This window comes from Centruroides vittatus, unplaced genomic scaffold (genome assembly GCF_030686945.1).
Source record: "Centruroides vittatus isolate TY-2023 unplaced genomic scaffold, ASM3068694v2 contig_12, whole genome shotgun sequence".
Taxonomy (NCBI): domain Eukaryota; kingdom Metazoa; phylum Arthropoda; class Arachnida; order Scorpiones; family Buthidae; genus Centruroides; species Centruroides vittatus.
Genome location: NW_027120767.1, coordinates 335,014 through 359,867, shown reverse-complemented (window position 1 = coordinate 359,867; position 24,854 = coordinate 335,014). Strand labels below are relative to the sequence as shown.

Below are 24,854 nucleotides of genomic sequence, written 5' to 3'. Positions count from 1 at the left end.
CCGGCTGGGGGAAAAGTTCGATATGTTGGAATGTTGGCGTCGTTGGCCAAACGGAAAAGTTTGCCAGAAATGACGTGATTGTCAATGCCATGTCGGTTGCGTTTTCCGCTCTCGGACAAATAAAAAATCGCACAAAAACAGGTTAGAGTGTATTTTCTGCATGAGATTTTTTTTATGCAGTCCCTGTTTACCGCATAAAAACAATTACTTTTTAATTGTGTTGTGAAAACTATTTTTTATAGCTACTCGTGAGGTTTTGAGCAATTTTTTTTTTTTTTTTTTTTAAATGCTTTTTCTTTTATGCGGTTCCTATCTACAGCACAAAAACAGGTTTGAGTGTATAGAAAATGTATTATTAAATTTAATTGCTGTAGTCAGTTAAGACAATTTCTATAACCTTCAACCTTCTGAGTTAATGTATGTTCCTCTAGTTTGATTGTTTTTTTTTTATAACAACACATTGGAAATATTAAAAACATTCAAATTATAAAATCTTTATATTTTTGTTGTATTTTAACACTCAAAAAAGTGATTTTTGCATTAAAATTACTTTTTTGGTAATTTTATGTTGATAATCCAAGGGTTATCCGTATTTAAAAGTTAGTTTGAAGGAAGGCATGGGTTATCTGCCAATATTTCAGTAGCAATTATGAACTCATCAAACTTCTTTTCCTTTGTCTAAGCTTACCAAGAGCATCTTTAACATAAGAAAACCATGTTAATTTTAGCTCTTGCATCATTATTAGATAAAATATAGACAGTTGAAGTTATATTTTGAAAGATGATAACTTTTTGGTAGTTCCTACCTCTCTAGCTCTGACTATTGGTTTTATTGCATGTTTGTTCTCTGTAGCCAATAATAGCAAAATGCTTGATTCTTAATCCTCCATTGGATATTATTAACATTGATATTTTTTTGCATTTAATTATTTTCAAATATTATTATTATATATTTTATTAATATTTTGATAAATAAAACAGAAATGAAGCAAATTAAGGAAAAAATTTGTTTGGTTCTGTTTCAAATATTCTATTTTTTATTTCACTTATTTTATAATTACATTTACAATGAACTGCCAACAAAAATGAAATAACAAATAACAAAAAAATACCTTAAAAATTCAGCAATGAAACTTTAATTAGTCTTGAAATGGATCATAGACTAATTACAAATAAATGGATCACACAACTAATGAGAAGACAAAACAGACAAAAGAAAGGACAAAATTTGTTCCAAAGGGGTGCTAGATGAATTATGGAAAAAGTGACTAAATGAAAGAACACCACAATGATCTATAAAAGGGCTCCTAACATATATACTTAGAAATGACAAGGACGTACTCCCAGATAAACTTGAGGCAGGAGTATACAAGATCTTATTAAGTTAATGAAGAATGTGACCTAAAAGAAGCATATGTTGGGGGTAATCAAGAGAAATTTAAAAAGTAGAATTAAAAAACAACAATATGACATCAGGAAAGGCAAAGATAATGCAGTACTAGTGACGATCAAGAACATGCACGGAACAACTAGAGGATTTGATCCCGGGATCCCGACCACTTTTTAGTCCCAAAATTTTCGGGATTAAGTTTTCCTGATTCCGAGATTTTCGAGATTGACATTATTTTTAAAAAGTTGCAAAATAGACTGCATGAAGCAAAACGTTCAGTGCCAGTGCTCTTAACAGAATTGCTTGCCTATCATTTCAATAAAAAACTTCTTGTATTTTGAACTAAAATGATAGGCAAGCAGTTCTCACTGGGTTACCTGGTAATATACTTCATTTTTGCATTTTTGAATTTTCATGGGTGCCAATTGATTTTCTGGCTCAGTCAAGAGCACTTTTGATTGGCTGTAGAGTTCTAACATGACCCTTCAAAAATTCTAATAAGTCATTCAGTGGAGGAATATCCTCACCCTTAAGCGAGCGCTCCCACCAGCCTCTGGTTGTTGCATTCAATTTAAATTGAATAATGAACATAAATAATATGCTTGAAAACTCATCTATATTAAAATTTAGAGTTCTAAGGATTGAATACACTCTGTAGTCGATTAAACAAAATTGTAACACATCAGGGGTGTTTATGTTATCTAGCATTGATGTACAGTCCACAGCTCTGTCGCATGTGTCAGGTATGTTATCTAACTGTAGACTTAAGAGTGCGGGGTGAGATCTTCCCGCCTAGTGCTCAGTGTGTTTTACCTGTCGATGTGTCAGCCATCTTGTTTTGCCTACGTTTTGCCGAATAAATAATCCTGGGATCTTGGGAGTGACTAAATATAATCCCAGGATTAGAAATAACGACTGGGATCGAATTCCCTAGGAACAATGGTCAGATGGAAGGAATCCACAATCATAAAAAGAAATCCACTCTCCATAGTGGTGATAAATAAAGAAAAAATTGAGATATTTAAACACAATGCTTAGAAATGAATTCATAAACACTAGGGATGTGGAGACATTTTTGACAGCATGGAGATACAACATCAAAAATGGAATTTATAACAAATTAAAATAAAATGCAAACACTTAATTTTCCACCAAGCTACGTGATCAATTGTAAAAAATTTCATACTCCAAAATCTGTTTTTTTAAAATATCCAGTCTTATTGAAAGACTTCCTTCAAGTGCTTCAAACAACTTTATAAAATAAGATTAAAAAAAAATAGAATGATATAAATTACCATAAAATTGGAACATTACAAACTTTTAAATATTTACATCATTATATTTTTTTGTGTCTTTTTTATAAGTTGTTTTGAACATCTGAAGGAGGTCTTTCAACAAGACTGAATATGTTAATGCTATTAAAGTGTCACTGCTGGATTTTTTTTATTATCAGTGTCTAATCATTTATAGTTTTACAAAAAGTGAAATAGAAGAACAAAAATAATAAGTGTTTCAAGACTTCTAAACTGTACTGTATACTAGTAAGTATCAAATTTTCAATTGTTATTTTGGAATTGCAAGATATATGTTTGTTCTGGGTTATATATTATCACAGATTATCTGCATGAAATTATTTTAATTCTTAGTCATAAAATAGGCAAAAAATTGTAAATGCTTTTTAAAATAATGAAATAACCTGGGAAGTAGCCTGATGATAAAAAAAATAAGGTAAAAATAAAAAAATAGCAAATTGCCGTAATACATAAGATTTATATACTAAATGGTTTTTAAAAAAATTACCAGATTAGGCAGAAAGTAACTTTATAATTTGTTTTGTCATTATCACTACTACTACTGTCACAAGAAGTGCTTATTTCTGTGTGTTGAGGTTTATATGCTTCATGACAATGATTTTCAATTGAGGTGCTGCGATGACCTTTTAGTGGTGCTATGAAATATAGTGATGAGCAGCACCATAATGCTTTTTACATGTATTATTTATAGTTTTGTATATTCATATGTAATTAAAATTATGAATTCTTTAATACCTGTGTAATCATTTTATTGAAGATACTTTGATTCAGCTTAAACTAATTATCATATTTTACAACATACAAGATTTGATATTTGTATAGAAAAACAGGCTTATATGTGAAATTGAAACTTCCATAGGCTAATAAATTTCCCAAACAACTACAGGTATTATTGGTAAATTTTAATTGTAAATGATTTTTTAAACTTCTCTTTTTCCCTGATAAATAAAACTTTGCAGTTTTTAAAAACCAGAATTCAGTAAAAAAAAATGGTGTTGAGTAACAAAGGCATAAATACTCTTTCCTCTAAATATTCTGTGCTGTAATGGGTGTGTGTGTCTTATATTCCATAAAATATAATAATATGTATTATGAATTACTATCAGAAAAAGGTTGAAAAACACTGCATTAAGAGAATGGAGATTGAAATTTAACATTTATGTGTTGAACATTAAAACAGCTACCTCCAATCAAAGTAGTTTTTCCCTTTATTCTGTATTGGTGAATTTAAACAGTGTAAACAAAAGAATTGAAAGATTCCCTTTACTGAAATCTCCAATTTGCATGCACAATAACTGAAAAGGTTTGAAACCAAATAAGTTTTAGTTTGTTAAAAGAAGACATTTTCAAACAGATGATGATGATGATGATCAGTTTGTTTAAAATGGAATTTAATGTTAAACATGTTCATGTTAAAAGAAGTTAAAAGTATTGTAATCTATACAGAATTTGATGGAGAATTGGAAAATAGTTTGAGCTGAAAGTAACTTGCACTAAATGTTTATATTTGCAAGATTTGCTGTATTTATATAAACATCTAAGAAATACATATCATACTATATTATAGTTTTTATTAGCATTAAAACTATATATATATGCTTTCTTATATATAATGTATATTTATGTGTGTAGGCCATTCAAACTTTGAATTTTTCAAAATCTGACAGTTTTTCTCATAAGAAATAATGGAAAGTGAATTAATTCATTACCAGATCATAAACAATACCCATTTCAATAAACTTAAACAGCAAATATCCATAATTTAAGGTAAAAATAACACAATTAAATGCCCTAATAATAAATCAAAACATGAAAACAATAAATAAAATATGTAAATACTCTATAATAAAATGAAAATTGCATTTATTGACCATCAACTTTGGCATCTTAAATATGGCTGCCAGATCCACCATGCATGTATCACTTTCATGCTTTGCGATAATGTCCTTTCTCATCTCAATTGTTGATATTACAACCTTCCTCTTGGTCATTAGGCTTTGTTTCTTCACACACTTTTCAGATGCCATGGTTAAACATTAGAGGTTATATTGGGTTGAACAGAAAGTTTTTGGTTTATTTTTAACATCTATTCTTACATAGATTGTAATTTAATTATAACAGTTGTAAAATTTAACACATTATTGCTAATGTGAGATTGTATTTTTTGTTTAGAAGTTTATTTTAACCTTTTTACTTCACATTTTCTTTGAATAATATCAAGATAAAAAGCATGTCAGGCATGTTAAGCTTTGAGTTTCAGAAAAGGAGATAATGCCTTACAAATAAATTATTTATCATGGGTAAGGGAAGATGCTCCTAAACTTTGAATGTGTCAAATGTGATTTTAAAAATTCTGTTTGGGAAATTTTGAACTAAAGGATACAAAAACTACAGGGTCCACAAAAGCTGTCAACAAAGAAAAATTATAGGAAAAAAATTGTGTGAGGAATAAAACACAATATACAGGAGCTCTCTATTTACGAACTTTCAGTCTTATGAACAGTTTGATCATAACACCAACCAAATGCCGAAATCCTATCGGGCTAGTATAAGGCTAATTACTAAATAAATTACGTAAGCAATTTAACTCTAGAGGGAGGTGTTAGGTGCCATCTTGTATTAACATTAATAATTATAACTTTTAATTAATTAATTAAAATAATTTAGAATCGCTGGGAGAAAAAAAATCGGCCCGGAGCAGGACTCGAACCCACAACTTCTGCTTACCGTGCAGATGCATTGCCAGTTATGCTATCCAGACCTCCAGTTCGATCTCATCTTCCAGTGTATATAAGCTAACGATATAACCATCGACGGTTATTACAATGCTGGCTGGGGACACATTGAGTGCCCACGTTCTCTAAGGCACTCAACCGGCCATCATAAGCCCCGGCAAGGCGTAATATATATTAAACATCATCACTAAACCTGATATATATAAAGCTAAACATCAACCTGATAGGATTTTGGCATTTGGTTGGTGTTTAGCTTTAATATATTCAGGTTTAGTGATGATGTTTAACAGTTTGATCATATGTCTAAAATCTAATTTTCACCTGGATTCAGAAATCCACTTGCCAGTCATAGGCTGGTATTGAAGTTTGTCTTTAGCCAGTAATAAATATTAAATTTTTAATAAATATCCGGACTTATTTCTATTGCTTATTGTCATTTTTCATTTTCATGCAAATTCTGATGTTTCATCACCGCTCATGAGGTGGCATTGAAGTTGATAACATTAGAGTACAAAATTGTAAACAATTAGAGATTTTCACTATTGTTTACAATTTTATAAACTTTTACAATTATTGCTTCAAAAATGTATTCAAAACATAATAGCAAATCTAGCAGTAGAGATAAATACAAGAAGTGTGGCTGTATTACTATGGAAACTAAATGACATTATAAAACAAAGAATGTTAGGTGAAAAAAAACTCTGATAGGCTGTGTGTGATATTCATCGATGTTTTTGCACCAAACGATCCCTGTGCCGGCACATCACTGTTGTGCGTAAATCGACCCTAACAGTGAGAATTTTTTACTGGATTGAGTTGACAGTTTCACAAATAATTTTCTTTGTTCAAGAGTAGTTTTTGATTTCCATCTCACATTACACCACTAATAACCCTACAGAAAGAGATCCGGAGGAGACAGATCAGACATCCTGGGAGGCCACTCGATGTCTTCTTTATTTGAGATTTCCAGAAAATTTTTACATAAAAACGTCCATGTACATGCATGCTGGAATCAAATGTCATGGAAAAATGCATTTGCTTGTGGAATGGAAACAACAAAGGTTTGAGCATATGTAGGTAATCTTTTAAAGTAAGAATTGTAGATTCATTTGCATCATCAAAGAACAGTCTAATGATTAAGTTAGATATTATTCTACATCACAACTTAACATTTTGTGAATAGAGATGGACTTCAAAATGTTTTTGGCTTATGATATCCTCAAAAATGAAAGTTTGCTTTTCATGAAACTGTTGGCAGACATAACATTCATCAATGAAAAGAAAGTTGTACAAATTTAATTTTTTAGAACTGCACATTTCAAACATTCTCATACAAAAATTCTGACATCTTTGTCTCTTGTAGCAGGTTCTTGCAAAGCTTAAATTCTGTAAAGAATAGGTGCAGATCTCAGAGTAATTCTGTTCAAAGATGTTAGTTACAATGACCTATACCATAAGGATGTCTGTAGATATTTAGCAGCATTTGCGCTGTTTTTGGAACATTTTTTATTTTCTGTCCAATGAAGATTTTTTATTGCATGTACAAAGATCCAAAGATTTTAAAGTTAATGTCCAAATCAACAACAATAACTTTATAGTCGTCAGTTTGGACATTAAGTTTAAAATCTTTGGAATTTAATGCGTTATGTTCCATGTAAGAGTTAATGATGAATGTTGAAAACTTTGGAAACATTAGTGATAAAAATTATAAACTGTTGGTGTTAAAAAGCTTTTGAAGTTTTTTTTTTCCAAGAAATTCCTGTTAGAATATACATCATCCATACAGGATTATGAGAGGTCATTTAAAATTCCCATGACCACCAGATTTGTTCACTGAATGGCAACAAACGGCATTGTGCATTCATTTGATTTTTCTGCGTTGCAGTTGTTGTGATCTTTGTATTCCATGCAATTTAAGTTATATTTAACCTATAATAGATGCAAGTGTCAATTGTATCAATTGGTAATGGTTGATATCAATAGTATATACCAGTCCACATTGTATTTAATATAAGCTTAATTCAAGTCTGCAATCCATAATGTTTCAGACATGGAATGCATATAATTAGTAGTTCAGGATGTACTGTTATGTGACCTTGATTGGTCCACCAAATCTGTTAATCCAAGAAGATTTTGGAGCCAAGGGTGCTAGAAAATTGGTAGTCAGTCTGTATGTGAAATGGTCAGATGAATTCTAGGATGCCCTAATTTTGTTTTTAAATAATTTATTTTGAATAGTAATTCATTACATAATTAAATGCATAATACAAATATGTTAATTTAGAAGTTACATTAGAAAATTCAATAACAATTATTTAGTTTTAAATGAAATAATTTAATAAATATTAAAAATTTAATTTCAGAATGAATTTATATAGCTACATAGGTTGTTAAAAAGTTTTGTATAATTTTTTAACAAAAGGAATTCATCACAAAATTACATTTTGTCAAAAGACTGTTATTCAGTAAAAATTTTAAAATATTGCTATTTATTTTTTTAGGTCGTCTGGATCCCTTGCCAATAATAGTGAAAGAAGACATTATGGGCTTTGGAAGATGGGAAATGGAGGTAATAATATTTTTCTTGATACAGTATTCTAAATTAAATAAGTGCCTAATATTTTGCTAATTTTAAGGATAAATGTGGAAAAGTTGTCTGAAACTGTACTTGAAAATAGTATAAAAAAGTATCACTTAATGGAAATTTTAAGATTAATGCTGAATGACTGGAATATTTTTATACCTATGTATAGGACTTTTTATTAAGTATTGAAATAATTCGGATATACCTAATTATTGAATTGTTTTAACTTTTAACTGAGTTAAAAACTATATTTAAAAAAAATTTTTATAAATTAAAATAAGGTGAGTTAACATGAGATTCACATATTTAACATCACTATATTAATAGTGTTTAAAATTACATGTAAAGATTTGGTATTTCAAACTTTATTTTAATCATTTGAAAATTAACACTGATTTTTTACAAACTAATGGGTTTTTTTTAATTAATACTTTTTTATGTATATAAAATAAGTAAAATAACTTATTAGAAATATATAATTTAACAAAAGAAATGAAAATGCATTTCATAAGTTTCTAAAATGATTTTATATATATGTTACCACTAAAGCTTGAAAGCCATTAATATGTACTGTACAGTACATTGCCTAGCTAATCTCCAGATTAACTAGGGTGATTCGTTAAAGTTTTGAAAATTGTTCCATTTCTCAAATTACCTAGGTAATGTGCAGATGATCTAGGTAATCTGTACATTACTTACTAGGCACTCGGTAAAGTGAAAATAAGATCTTTGCTGGAACAACAGCAATGTTTCTGTATGCTTAAATTAACATAATGTTATTTATTTAATTTTCGATATCTAAAGAATCAGGTTAATGCAATCAAACAGTCAACAAATTAGTTGATAGAATCAGTTATCAATCAATTAAAAAACTGTAATGCAAAAAATCAAATGGTTTAAAATATTATTACAATTAGGAAAATGAATTTGCAAAACATGATAAAATTGTGCTTACTTATTAGTGCAATCTAAAGATTGGTGACACTTTGAGTTACATAGCAATTGGTTTTTGCAACAAGCACACCTATTTGTGGTACATTTAGATTTGCAGTCACATTTTCTGAAACCCTGCCCAGTACCAAGTTATTGTTTTATTGCTGTTTGACGTAAAGATATTTCTACAACGGCAACATCTTCTTTCGTTAAAAATCTCTTTTTACAAACACTGAATTCAGATTTTGCATACAATTGTTTTAAAATTTCCATTTTAGTACCAACTTTATAAAAGCCATCCTCTGTTTTACTAAGAACCACAGCTAAAATTGAGCGTGCATCAGTTTTTGCTCTGTCTTCTTCAGGAAGTAGTAGGGAAAAGAAATGAGAGAAACAAACTTTTGAACTTTAACGATATGGAAGCTGTTAATGTGCAGATTACCTAGGTAAAATGTGGAAAACTCTTGATTCCGCACGTTAACGGATCAACCTAGTTAATCTGGAGATTAGCTAGGTAATGTACAGTACATGTTAATGGCTTTCAAGCTTTAGCGGTAAAATATATAAGAATATTCAAATATAGTAAATTACAAACAAATTCATATTGTAATTTGGCTGAATAAATAAATTTAAAATTGAAATGAAGTAATTTATTGAATTTAAAAGTATAATAATAATAAGTACAAATTAATTTAAAGATATGCAATTACAAATTAACTATTTTTTTCTAAATAATCAATTAATCTTCATTACAGGTATAATTTATAATAAACTAGTTATGTTAAATATGCTTAATAATGTTTTATTGTAACATAAATAATGTTCTTTTGATTAAGGTATGACTAAAAAACATTAACATATTTAACAAACATTATGTAATTGAATGCATGTCAATATTATTTTATTTAATGGCATGTTAACATGTGCTTTTGCCACATTGTTCAGATATTCCTGATGCATCTGAGAATTTGTTTCAATGAACCATTTTATTGGTGATCAAGTGCCAATATTCCTTGTACTACATGGTTTTGCTCTAATATGGTTTGAAAATTGGGGATATCCTACGTACAACACAACTTCCAGTTTCTCTCTAACATGGTTTTTGAAATCCTCCATACAAAATTTCAATTTTTAAGTGTGAACTTCATTATTCAATATTTTGTTTTTTTAATTCAAGTAAGCATGCATGCATGTTTGAAATTTACCCAAGGATTTTAGAATATTGAAATTTTAAAATTATTTTGTGCTTTTTGTCAGATTTACTTTAATGAAAACTGATAGTGCAAAATTTTTTTTTCCATGTCCCATCTTTCCTATCAACCAGTTGTCATTACTTTCAGACTTTAGCCCTTAAGACTGTCACTGTGTTTCCTTTTTATAGATTAATCTTCATACTTAATAAAATTTAGATATTACTTACCTACAAGTGTTTACTTCATTCATAAAAACGACAAATGAAATACAATGTGTCTCAGAACTTGAACAACTAGGTCTTTGAACACAAATTCTGGAAAAAAGTCTTGACTGAACAAACTCGGCCCACTAGAATAAATTTTTGATTTATAAAATATTTTTGTTTTGTCATCCATAAAAATTTTTATGATAAAAATAAAAAATATATGATGATGTTGCTGATACTTCTGATCAAAATCAACAAAAAAGCTGAGATGATGACGATACTTTGTAAAAAAGAAAATGTCCTCATTTAACTAAAATTAATATTAATGCGCCATACAGTATGTTTAATTGTGGTTGTTAATTAACTATTGATTAAAAATAAATTATCAATTGCTTTAATAAACATATTTCTCTTAGTAACAAAAAAGAATAGTATACTTTTGCTAACCTCTGGAATGTAATCCTATATTTTGCATTAATCCTTTGTTTTGTACAGCATGGATTTGCATAACATGACACTTTTTCAGAACATTACTACAGAGAACATTACTTCAGAACATTACTACTTCCGATTAATGACTCTCTACTCCCTCGATTATTATTATAAAAATTTTCGTTAGGCTTAAAATCGACAAAAATTCAACACGAAGCGACACGCAACGGAGAAAAATACAACAGGAAGCGATACGCAACGGAGAAAAATTTGAACATCGGACAGGTTAATGTATTTTTTCGTACATAATCGGTAATCGGAACAAATCACTAATCTGAACAACCCCAGTCCCCAATTGATTCTGATTAACGACTCTCTACTGTATTGTGTTGTACAAGGGATAACTGTATATATTACTCTATGTATAATTTTTTGTCAGGTTGTTTCTACACTTTTACACAATAAGAATTGCACAAAAATATGTGAGTCAAATACAGTTGCAACTTATTAAGTAATTATATATATTTATTATATGCACTGACCATGAATGTAAGAATTCTAAAATCTGGTATAGAAAAATTACTCTTCATAAATTATGTGTATATATAACGAAATGAATGTAATAGTATACTGGAAGCTATGGAATGTATTGATATTCAGCAGACATAAAGTCTGCATCTTTATAAGAAAAAATGCAATCCATTGGATGCCTACAAAGTTCAAGTTGCTCACCACTGCACTATAATTATGATAAGTGGTTTTTTGCCCAAATGAGGTGTGTTTATCTAGAAAAAACACATGTTACTAATTTCTTAATTCTGTTCATTCTCATATCTCAAATAATAATATATTTTATGAAACTCCCATTAGCTGCCCACTTACAGTGGGTGAACTCATTATTGCCTTTGTATTCTTTTATAAAGTTTTACAAGAAGTGAAACACACACAAACTGTACAAAATCCATTTTTGCACTGGAAATTGGAGAAAGTCTCAGGTATTTCTTAGTCACAGCTGTAATATTAGTTTTGTATGAATGTTTATGCAATTAACTACACTTCTGTTGCAGCTACATATTTGTCACTTGTGAGCTTGGGTATGCAATTAATCACAAGAAGCAGTGACTAGTAATTTTTTTGTAGTGCAACTAAAAGTTGCTCATGTGAACATGCCCTTAATATTAAATATTGTCAAAAAATTTTCCTTATAAAAATTTACATAAACATTTTCTTTTTAATGAAATTAATAGAAATAAGATTTTAAGAGAGAAATCAAAATTTTTGCCCTTAATACATACTGTTTATAGTATTGAAGAGGAAGCATCCTTATACAGTAAGTTGTCAAACTTCCAGAAAGTTATCATCTCTTAGAAATTTTTAACATAAATGTTATGATTACAGAAATTAGTGTATCTAATGTAAAGAATGCGGTTACCTATATCAAATTAGTTACATCTTTTATTACTGTTTAATACAATTGAAAGTTGAACAAACTAGAATATTATTTTTCAAGTATTAATAATAATAATACTTTTTGCAAAAAAACAAAAAAAAAAAAGAAAACCTATGTAAAAAGTTTCCAAATCTTTAGACTTCAAAAATGATATCATCATCATTTGAATATAAGCATATTTTAAAATAAATAATGTTACATCTAAAAGCTTAAGTTTTTAAAACATCATGAATAATTTACTTGCCACATTTCAATTTTCAATCATCATGATTTCGAAACTAAATGTGTAGAAATTCAGATTATCTGCGTATTTATAGGAATGAATCAGATAAACTTCTGTTTTTGACTTCCAAATTTCAACTTCTTGCACAATCCCTGGGAAGAATAAATCAACGCACAAAATTATTTTTCAATGTTTAAATATTTTGGAATTTTAAAATAATTTTTAAACACATTGTTCGAATTCCGGTTTCAAATTTATACTGATCAATAGCCTGATGATGACCAAGTTTATGGTCGAAAACATTCGTTTTTGTCTAAATCTGTTTGTACTGGGATATAAAAAAAGTTCTTTGTATGTTGTTTCCAAGTTTCATTTTTCTATTTTTGTTTAAGTTAGAATTCTTTTTAAACCTCAATCTTGTCATCCACTTTCATGATCTTTATCTTTCCTTCACCAATAAGTAATAAAAATTTTGATCAGTTTTTGCATCATATTTAAAAATTAATTCCTAGTTTTGCTTATTCAATGTAAAATGTTTAAGACTCAAATATATCATTAACAATTCACATTGATATCCTTACATTTTACATTCTACCTATGTCAAGTTTCTAAAGATCTTTTACCATTGGTATTGTTTGTTTTTATTTCATTTTTCTTAATTTCATATCTATTACATACATTTCAACTTGTATCTGCATATTTCTTTTTGTCATTTCCAGATACATCAGAATCAGTTCTCTTATGATAATTGATTCTTGGAGTTTATTTTGATGGATACAGAATGAAATATTTGTTACAAGTTGTATACAAGTAGCTTATATATTTTTGCAGTACTAAAAAAGAAATAAAAAGAATTTTTGAATAGATAAGACTTGGATAGACTATTTTGCTCAGAAGAGGAAGAAAGTATGCAATACTAATGATTAAATTTCTTTTAAGTTAAAAAGTTCAGTTCTGGATTGAAAAAGATGACATTTTTCTGGAACTTTATAGAAATTACTCATCATGGATTTCTAACATATTAAAATTATTAATCCATAGGTTGATATATGTTTTGCTAGTCATCTGCAATAAATGCATGAAAAACTGTTTTAGTTTAAGTTTGCATTATGTAAATAATTGATCAATTCAAAATTTTAGTTATGATTTGATCTTTCCCGTCTGAACTTCTTAATATTGAAATTTTATCACCATTCATGAACATAGGGAAATATTTTCAAAGTAATTCTTAAGTAACTCTTATTCAGATTAAGGTTTTCAATAAATACTATAATTTTTTTTAATCTGAAAGTTTTTAGAATTACTGTATTTATTATCATGTAATTAATAATTGAAGTGGAATGCTAGCAAAGCCTCCTCTTTGTGGCTTAGAGAATTGTGTTTGTTCTCAAAATTTGATTGATTGATTTTGATTAAATTTTGCCATTTTTCATTAATTGCAATGAAGAATCCAAAAATTTAATAAATAAAATGGGGTCCATTTTTGAGATACAAGGTCATAACATGAGTGCACACGATCATGTGAGATTGTCATGCATTGTCCCAAGGTTGCTAGCATATTTTCTTTGTGGCTTACAAAATTGGGTCTGTTTTCAAAATTTGATGGGCTGATTTTGATAAAACTTTGTGATTTTTCATTAATTGGAACGAGGAATTCAAAAGTGTAATAAAATTTGAGAACCATGGCTACATTTTTCAAGATAAAGTGGGGTCAAAACGATAACATCCGCACTCCCTGATGTGATTCAGCATGCCTGATAGAATTTAGGGGCATAAAAAATAACAGCATTGCATGCACCTAATGGATATTGGGCACAAAATACAAACAAAACACAAAGAACAAAGCAATTGGTGTTGATTGCTTTGTTCTTGTGTTTTGTTTGTTTTCTGTTCATCTTCTGTGTAGTGGCAAGTGTATGGATTGTTTGTCCATGGAGGCAAGTACAAAGATTGCCTGTGCAATCATCAGGTGCAAGGGTTGCCAGTCTGTGCCAAGCAAGTGTAAGGTCATCTCATTCTGGGTTATCCTCAAATCTGTTGCAATACAACAAAATTGCATGATGTCTTAGTTATACATAAACAATTGCCATGTTATTTTCAATAAGTCCAATTTATTTTTATAAGTATTACATATCTACTAATCTAAGCATCATTTTTCTCTCCAAAGATTTTCTTATTTTTTTAATAAAATAATTTGAAAAAACTGGAGATATAACCAAATGAAAGAAGCAGTACATCTTGTATTACACCATTTCCCTGAGGACCAGTGCTTCAACAAACAATTAACATATGGGAGCTACCAGATGCACTCTACTACAAAGAATTAAAGAATACAAATACAGAAAAACCTCAACACCACAGTCTTAACAGCTTATGCTTCCCAGCAGGATGTATGGATAAGCTGGGATGAGAGGCTAAGATCATTAGGCCTACCAGGAGCCCTAACTCTATCAAGTTCTTGTAGCTGAAATTTTTAAAGTTAATAGAAAACACTTCTGTATCAATTATACACATTATCGACGGCATGGAAATCTATATACAAGCTTTAACTTAGACGACTTTGTTCTCTAATAATTGTTTATTATTCATTTTTATTTTTGTATCATTTATGTTTTAAGTTCTGATTATAATATGTATTTATTTATATTTATATCCCTCATATTTGAATTGTACAAATGTTCTATTGATTTAGAACATTCTTCTCATTCTTTTTAATTTAAATTATTTTCGTTGCATTTAATATGTTTTTCGAATGTTCTTTTTGTTCTTTTTTATTTAAGTTTGATGTTCCAACTGAAAAAGGCCCATGGAAGTAGGTTGAAAATGTTCTTGGTTGATTAAATATATTGTTGGAGTTATACAAAGGTTTTTTTTTAATAAAACATTTAAAATGTATTTGTTTTTTTATCTATATATCTTAATCCTATTACTTATTTATCGATTAATATGTAGAAATATACTGTAGAATAAAAAATAAAGGAAAACTAACTTGTTATTATTTAAAATTATACATTCTATAGGGAAGTATGGAAAATAATTTGTAGATTGAAAGATTTCTGGATACTTTATAAATTATTAATAATTTGGTGACTAAAAAATATTATTGGAAACTAAATTTTTGCATAATATTTACTTAAAAATTGATAAATTATTATTATTATTTATAGTAATGATTAGTAAGAATGATTAGACTAAATGTGTTAGGATTAAATAAAAATTTGTAAAAACATTGATTTTTTTTTTCATTATGTAATAGCATACTTTATAAATATACAGTATATATAATAACAAAAATATGCTGTTGCAAAATCATTTTAGATACAAATCAATTCTTAAGTAGGTTTTGTTGGTAAGATGTTGATAGAAAAGTGCTTTTAAGTGATATTTTGAAATATATTTATGTGCTGAGAATTTATTATATATACTAAAAAATTATTATTATGTAAATTCTTAAATTTAACTTGACATTTGTAAATATAAATTTGATATATATATAAAGCACTTAAGTCAATAATTTCAATAAGATTGTATTTATTATAATTTTTTGTCAGAATGTCTTTGAATTTACTCCAAAATTATAATGTTGGCTTATTACATAAAACTTAAAACTACCAGATTATATTGGGCTGTTATATGGCAATTATTTTAAATTAATTACTAAATAATTTGTCACTAGTGGGGAGGCTATAGGTGCCATCTCTTATTAGATTTAATAATTACAATTAAATTAAATAATTTTAAAAATTCTGGAAGAAAAAAATTGGCTTGGAGCAGGACTCAAACTCGCAACTGCCACTTACCATCATGCATCAGCACAGTTATGCTATTTGAGCCTCCAGTCTGATCTCCTCTTCCAGATATATTTAAACATGAGATAACTATCCTTGGCATTCAGTGTCCACGAGCTGTAAACTCACCTATGGCACTCAGCCAGTTATCACACAACCCCAGCATATACATAAACCAACATGATAGTTTGTGTGTGTGTGTGTGTGTATGTATGTATGTATGTGTGTATATATATATAACCAAGGGTAGTCATCTCATGTTTAAATATAGAGATCAGACTTGAGAGGCTTGGGTAGCATAACTGGCAACACATTCACACAGTAAGTGGCAGTTGTGAGTTTGAGTCCCACTCCAGGCCGATTCCTTTTTTCTAGAATTTTTTAAATTATTTAATTTAATTGTAATTATTAAATTTAATAAGAGATGACACCTAGAGCCTCCCACTAGTGACAAGGTATTTAGTAATTAATTTAAAATAATTGTGATATAATAGCTCGATAGAATCCGGTAGTTGTTGGCTCATTACTAATGTACTGTTCACTGCATAAAGGTCTGTACCTAATTCTAAGCACGAGCGGAATTTGAACATGTACAACCAAGATTAGTTCTACGTGTTATCAAAGTGGTTTGAAATGGGCTATTTTGTTCTGCAACATATCAGGTGAGGAAAATGATCGACAGGGGCATCTTTTAGAGCTCTAAGGCAACAATACTAATTGCTGCTTGCTATTATAGTCTTGTATGCATCACTCACAAAACAAGACGCATGCATGGCTAGAGGGTAGAACTTTTTATTATAAGATTGACCATTGCATATTGGAAACCACAATTTTATCTTTTATTTATGTAAATTTTTTTTCCCTTTTCAGGTTTCCTGTGTGGTTTTTTTAAATTTGATAGGATAAATGGAACAGACAAATATATCAAAGATCACTTCTCTATAAATGATCTGAAGTTTCACAGATTGACATCAGCTTTGCTTGTAATTGCAGAAAGGTGGGGTTGTGTGTCAAGGTTAGGATAGTAAAATTTTATTACTTTGGTGGAAGGGTGTGAAATGAAAACATAATAATTACAGTAATTTATTAGAATAGGTTAGGTTAAGTTAGAACGTGTGTCCCCACTGTTCCCTGTCTTCTGATTGCTGGAATTGGAGACAAGCCACCATCTTTGATACCTAGGGTAACATTAACCCCGTTTTTTATAATTAAGTAGACTATGTTTGAATAAATATTGTTCATCTAATTTAATTATCTTTTAATTTTATTTTAACCATTAATATACTTGAATAATAATTCTAAATCAGTTTGGCCTGAAATTGGGTTTGGCTGGTAACATACACACACACTCTAATATTCTCAAAATAAAAAATTTTGGAAATTTTATCAAATAATTGCATTTGTCAGGCTGTCTGAATAACAGTGTTATATATATTTGCATAACAGGTCTCGTTGCCCTGAACAAATTCAAACATACATTTGAAATGAATTGAAATTGAAACTTTTTTGTTCAGAGACGAAGAAAGAGCAGAGAATATAAGGAATGGTATTTTTGTAAAAATATATTCATTTTGAATTGCTATTGTTTCAAATTGAATTTATTACATGTGGCACTTGCAAGAGTTAAACTCGTGTAATTTTCTCATGTCTTTTACCATATTAGTTTTAAGTCCTTTTGTGCCTAAAGTAATCTTAATAGCTTTCTTATTACTGATTTATTTCTGCCTCATTTATGAAAATGTTTTTATGACTTTTTCAATTGACACATTTTAGAAACAATATATTATTTTTATGAATTAAAATTTAGTAATTGTAATGAAAATTTTGTTATTTCATTAAAATATTTATTGGTGAAACTGCTAAAATTCATGGAAAATTTTGCATACTTCTACCTTGCCCTTGTACTATCCTTATATGCTTTATAAATGAAATGATTAAACTTAATTTGATTACTGCAATTTTTGTAATTTACAGGGAAGCAACATTATTTCTTCCCTTTATCCAATCAAATTTCAAAAGAATAAATATAGGAAACTTGAGAAGGGGAAAAAATTACATAAATTAAAAATATAACTGTAGTTTCTGATATGCAATGGCCGTAATTTCACAATCTTATAATAAAAAACTCTAGCTATATGTGCATTGTGTTGTGTGAGTAATGCATTCAAAGCTATAATAGTGAGCAGCAATTAGCATTGTTGGTAGAGAGTTTTTTAGGACATGTTGGGTGAGGAAAATGATCGATAGGATGCTCCTGTCTTTTAGGGTGAGGAAAATAATCTTTTAGGATGCTCCTGTTGATCATTTTCCTCACCCAACATGTCGCAGAACAAAACAGTCCATTTTAAATCACTTTCATAACAGGTATAACTGACTTTGATTACACTTGCTCAACTTCTGCTTGTGCTGATTGCTTAGAATTAGGTACAAACCATTAAGCAGCAAACAGTACATCGGGTTTGTAGTTGTTGGTTCAAGTTTCATGAATATATATTCTTCTAATATCTTTCATTCATTTAATATAATAGATGGATTATGCCGAAGAAACAACAGAAAAAAGACGAGTATTAGAAATTGAAAAAGAAGATACAGAAGAACTTAGACAGAAATATAAGGTAACTGATTTGGAAATATTAATTAATAATTATGTTAATAATCAAATTAAATTATTATGATATTTGTAGGCCAATCAGGAAAAACAAAAAGCTGTTCAAGAAGCTTTAGCAACGCTGAAAGCAAATTTTTATTGTGAATTATGTGACAAACAATATCATAAACATCAAGAATTTGATAATCACATCAACTCATATGATCATGCCCATAAACAGGTAATTAAATTAGATCTTAACTTAGCTCATTCTATAATAAATACAAAATTTAATTATTTAAATAATTTTAATTTAAAATGAGGAAGATTCATTGTGCAAAAGAAGAAAATTTGGATCTAACATATTGAATACAGAAATTAGATAGCTAATGGTAGGTATAGTTAAAAAATTAAGAGTTTAAATAAACACAAAGAATGTTTTGAAATAAATTTTATTCCTGCATATTAATATTGCAATGAGATCATTCATTCATTCATATCTGTACTTAATTTTGTTGTTGAAATTTTATAATAATGATTTTTAAAGTGTGTTTATCTTAAATGGGTATAATATATATGAAATTAATATCTATAATATTTAAAATTTAGTATTAAATTTTGCAAAAGATGATGATAAGCAAATACATATTACTTATTATTATATTAATTTGAAAAAATATTTCAAATATATTTTTTCTCAAATTATTGTTATTGAACTTTGATTTATAATAAAAGAAGTACGAGTATTTTAAAAATATAAATATGCTTTTTGACAAAAATATTTGTCTATTCAGATAAAATTGTCTGATTACTGAAAAAGTTGTTATACAGCTATTTCAGGTATGCAAACAATTACAGCTTAGCTGTCAATGAACATCAAGAATTACTGGCAAAATGCTTTAAATTTGTTACTCTAGTACTATATAAAAAGGCTTTCAGAAGATTACTGTATTCAGTATTTTCAGTGTACTCGTTGTTTGGATGTCCTTGAACACTAGGCATGCATCTGTGATACATTCAAGAACAGTACAAATCAACTGACTGAATTCAATAGAGGTTGCATTATCAAGTTGGGAGAACAAGATTGGCCATTTTGAATTATCAGACTTCACTGTGAAAGGTGCTGGCAACAGTGGCTAAAGGAGGGGATACACACTCACACTGGGAAGGTTCCAGTCAATATAAACAAATTATCTCAAGACTAAACCAAGACAGATTCAACAGCTTCTTTCCACTGTCCAGAGACAGACAGGCAGATAGGAGAATTTGTTGAGAACCAGATTTTAACCTGCATGATTTGTGAGGCAACTTACAAAGAAAGTACTGCATTTTTGGTGTCCCTAATATTGATTACAATTAATATTATGACATTGAGGGTTACATTTGCAGTGGTGTTGTGACCATTATGCATAGGTGGTCTTGGAATGGCAACGCATTAGCCTTTAGTGATGAATCTCACATCTGTCTCTGAATGGATGGCTGCTGCATTTGAGTTTGGAAAAAGACTGGGCAGCACTCCAAAATTCCATCTTTATTGTTCAGCATTATATTCTCAACACTAGTGGTGGCATGGTGTGGAGGAGCCATATCCTATGATAATTGGTCTCAAATAGTACACTATCTGTCACAAATTAATTGGACACCCCTGCAGACAGCAACATATGCTGTCCTAATACATGTCACAGCTATTGTGGATAAATATTGGGTCGGAAAGAAAATTAGCATCAGTCACATGCAAGATGCCATGCAGTTTGGAGCTGTCTGATTTTGAGAAAGGTAATCATTGGTTATCACAGAAATGGCCATTCCATATGTGACATATCCAGCGAGCTGAAGTACCCAAAATTGACAGTGGGCTACGTGATTCGCAAGTGGAAAGTGAGCGGTAACTGTCAGAATAAGTCCTGACCAGCAGGCCCACAAAACTGGGAGTTAGAGACTGAGAAGTGCTCTCCATAGAAATTCAGAAGAACTGCACCCAATTTGATAGCCCACATCCGTAGGGAGTTTCAAATGGCTGCTGGGACTGTTGTTTCGATGAATACCATTCATAAGGAAGCCCATCTGCTTGGTTATCATGGACATGCTGCTGCCAATAAGCTTTTCATCACTAGGATTAACAGCTCTGCTTGGCTAGCTTAGTGCAAAGAACATAGACAGCGGACCATAGAACAGTGGAAACAGATTCTCTGGAGCAACATGCGTTGTGCCAACAGTGAAGTTCAGCTGAGGTGGAGTTATGGTGTGGAATGTTTTTCCTGGGATGGCCTTGGGACTCTTGGTCACAATCAATGGTAGGCTCAATGCCAATGTTTACTGCACTATTTTGGATAACCATGTGCTTCCTATGTTGTGGCAGTTTTATGGGTTAGACTCATGATTCTTCCATGACGATAATGCCAGCTGTCATGTTGCGACGACCACCATTGCTTGGCATAGTGACAATGGGGTTAAACGAATGGATTGGCGTGCTCAGTGCCTGGACCTGAACCCTATCAAGCACCTCTGGGATGAATTGGAGCATCGACTGAAGGGGTGCCCCCACTGCCCGAAATTGGTGAAGGAACTCATATGTTTTCTCCAAGCTGAGTGGAAGAAAATACCACCAGTTGTCATACAAGGACTGGTGGAGAGTATCCCCTGAAGGATTACAGCTGTAATCTCTGCCCATGGATATTCCATCAACTATTGATGATGAATAAACTTCATTTTTCTGTTCTATCACAGGTGTTCAATTACTTTCTAGCAGATAGTGTAGTGATCGGTGGGCACTGATTGCTAATTCACATGTTTAGGAGATCCTGTGATCTCATGTTGCTCATCATGGCATATTCTCAATAGGCTATTTTTCAACAGGATAATAGCCACATACTATCAAAAGTAAATATTTAAATAAAAAGAACTATATATTCATTTAGATTTACTTATCAGGAATCAATTAATGCAGTAAAAACTTGCCTGAAATAGATACTCTACAAAATGGAAACCTGCCTACACAAAAATAAATCTTGGAATGGCACAGTTGTTATGTAAAGTACTTTTATAAGCCAAAAATCTGTCTTATGTGGAAATGAAAAGTTTGAGAACCAGTTGCATGACATGATATTGAGTCATGTCATGCACTTTGTTTCCAATGTAATGAAATGATGTTACATAAATGAAAAAAAGGTTCAGTTAGGTGCCAGACCTGGGGCCATATTCTGATCATCATTTCTTGTATCTCACAAGCCAGTCGCTGATTGGCTAATCATTTGTTTGTCTTGAGAGGTAATCGCATGTCTCCAAATGCAATTCTGGACAACACTTTCTCTCAAAGATTCTCTCGTTTCTCAGAGACGAGCAGATAGTTCTCTTTTGACCCATCTTTCGTCTTTTGCCTCGATTTCGTTATATCCAGTATGGATAACTGGAACTCTACTGCCAGGAAATCTTTATTTGCTAGAGCTTGCCTCAAAAGTAGCCTTGCTTGCTCTTGGGAACTTCACCTCATCTGTCTTTGGTTTCATTTGATTTTTTTTATACATCTCTGGTGTGATGTCACAATTTTGTGCACCACTCTATCCCATTTATATATATATACTGTACATGCTAATATGTTTACTTTTCTCTTTGCAATTTTTTTTCTATACAAAAGTCTTTCCAATCTTTTCAAAAAATGTTCTTGCTGATTTTAAAAATCAGTAACAGTAAAGTACCGTATATCTCGGCAGATAAGACGACCTTCAGATAAGATGAGGTATAAATTTTCATCAAAGTTTTATAATTTTAGCATATATCTGTCCTATAAGATGACCCCCAAACTATCAATGGACTATGAATTTGGTTTAGATCAGCAATCATCATCTGGATAATAATACTGTATAGCGTATACAGAATTATGTCCTATATGTAACTTTTCAAATGAACAAATTTTATTTTCTGCCTTGCGATTGTTGCAAACGTTCTCACTGATTCGGGCATTTGGTGTTAATGACCTTGATTATTCACAAAAACGTCGTATGGGCTATTCTATTTTGTGAACATGCCCTACTCTCTACTAGTAAATAATTTCAGTTTGTCCTTTTTTTTTATAATGGTTTTAATTTATATAAATTTCAATCTAATTTTTTTTTGTATCCGCCTATAAGACGACCCCGGATTTTAGGGGCCTTTTTTTTATGATTCAACTATCATCTTATCTGCCGAGAAATATGGTAGTCTACTAAAGAGACTACTTTTTAACTCTGCACAGAGAACACTTAATCTGAGATGCCATTTTGAGATTTGTTATGTTAGTTCTATGAGTGTCAGTATCATATGCAAATGTTTTCTGTTATTTTAGAATTTAGAGTTGGGAAAGGGTAGTTTTCATTCTTTGAACAAAATAAATTTTAATGATAACTAGATAAAAGCCTGAAAATAAATGATAATGGTCAGACTTAACTCCTTACAATAGCTGTGATAATGTACTATAGTTGTTTCTTCCCAATTCTCCAGATCAGTTAATTTATTCTCTGGCAGTAACAGATATTTGAAAAATACATGTAATTTAGGTAGAAAAATGTCACATGTTCCAAAAACCTAAAAAGTAGTTACTAAAAAGTAAAATTAATACATTCCTATGTTTTCATTAACAAAAGTTATCAATTACAGTGAAATCTTTTAGAATGAAATACTTCCATTTTCACCATATTAACAAGACAAAAGAAAAAAGCAGTGCACATGGCAAAATGTTTATAACATGCCCAAATTCAATACTGCATTATTGACACGAGGAATGACAAATTAATTTCTAAGAGCAATTATTTTTATATTTTTAAATAAATTGAAAGTTCTATATTAGTTTAACTTGAAGATAGCTAATTTATTAAATACTGATTAGTAAGTGGTATGTCATAGAGAATATGATATTTGAAATACATTATGAGTTCTGGGTTTTACACAGATTTCTTTCTTCTGTATATTGCATACACATACATTGAAGAAGCATTTCTAAATATCAGTTTTAATATTTTTTAAACTATTTTCTTTTTTGCATTAATAAAAACACAACACATTATAAAACAAACCTGAAAAATGGAAAATTTTGATTATTTTCAGGTTTTTAAACAGGTTTAATTGTGTGATTCTGTTTGATTTCCATTCAGTTTCAAGGTTTGTAATGTGTAATAATGGTTTGTAATATTCTTGAAACATCTTAATGATATTCAGATTTTTCATAATCATGGGATTTTTGCATTCTCTATTGCTCATTACAGAGCTGTTAATCATTCTTTTGCTACTTTGCTGCTGGAACATGATTCATCTTTGAAGCAAAAAGTTTGGTTTGGAAGTTTGAAAGAGGAATCCTGTTTCATCTGCATTCAAAATATTTTCTGGATAATAACCAGTAATAATGAAAGGAAGCTTAGCTTCCCATACTTACACTCATTGATAAAAAAAATTACATACTTAGATAGATTTGTCTAGTTACTGAAAAACAGTATATATGTATTTAAATGATTACAGGTGTAGTTTGATACCAGGTAATACTATCAGATCTTAATAGTCAAAAACATTATACACATCTGATGGAGTTTGAGAAAGGTTACATTGTAAAGCTGAGGGAAGCAAGTTAGCCATTTTGTTGAATTTTCCATCATCTGGTTTGACCTGACTATGAGATGGTGTGGGAGACAGTAGATATGAGATGTATATATGAGAGCACACATACATGGTGGTCAGGCTCTGGACACTCCAAACAGATCACCAGGAGAGATGATTGATTGATCATGAGACAAACAAACAACTGCAGTGGTGTCTTTGTTCACCATTCACAGACACATGGAAATCTTGCTACAGATTCTATAGTATAGAATCTATAGATCTAAAGAAAGGAAATTCTATAGTATAGAATCTTCTTTCTTTCAATCTCTATGCTATTGGCAGGCAATTAGCAGAGGTCTATTTGCATGATTGGTAACTTCTATACATTCCTATCATTAGCATTCAAACATTGTTGGCTTTATTTGTAGTAGTTCCATGACAGAAAAGCATGGATT

General features: G+C 30.0%; 1 protein-coding gene across 5 annotated transcripts in view; it reads left to right on the top strand.

Moving 5' to 3' along the window:
• Positions 1 to 24,854, top strand: part of LOC136983303 (uro-adherence factor A-like) — a 73,864-nt gene that overhangs the window by 33,899 nt on the left and 15,111 nt on the right. For all 5 annotated transcript variants that reach the window (XM_067280003.1, XM_067280027.1, XM_067280010.1 and 2 more), the window contains 3 exons: positions 7,940 to 8,007; positions 18,776 to 18,862; positions 18,932 to 19,075. In XM_067280003.1, the coding sequence (XP_067136104.1) occupies positions 7,940 to 8,007; positions 18,776 to 18,862; positions 18,932 to 19,075 (299 nt within the window). The remainder of the gene's footprint in view (positions 1 to 7,939; positions 8,008 to 18,775; positions 18,863 to 18,931; positions 19,076 to 24,854) is intronic.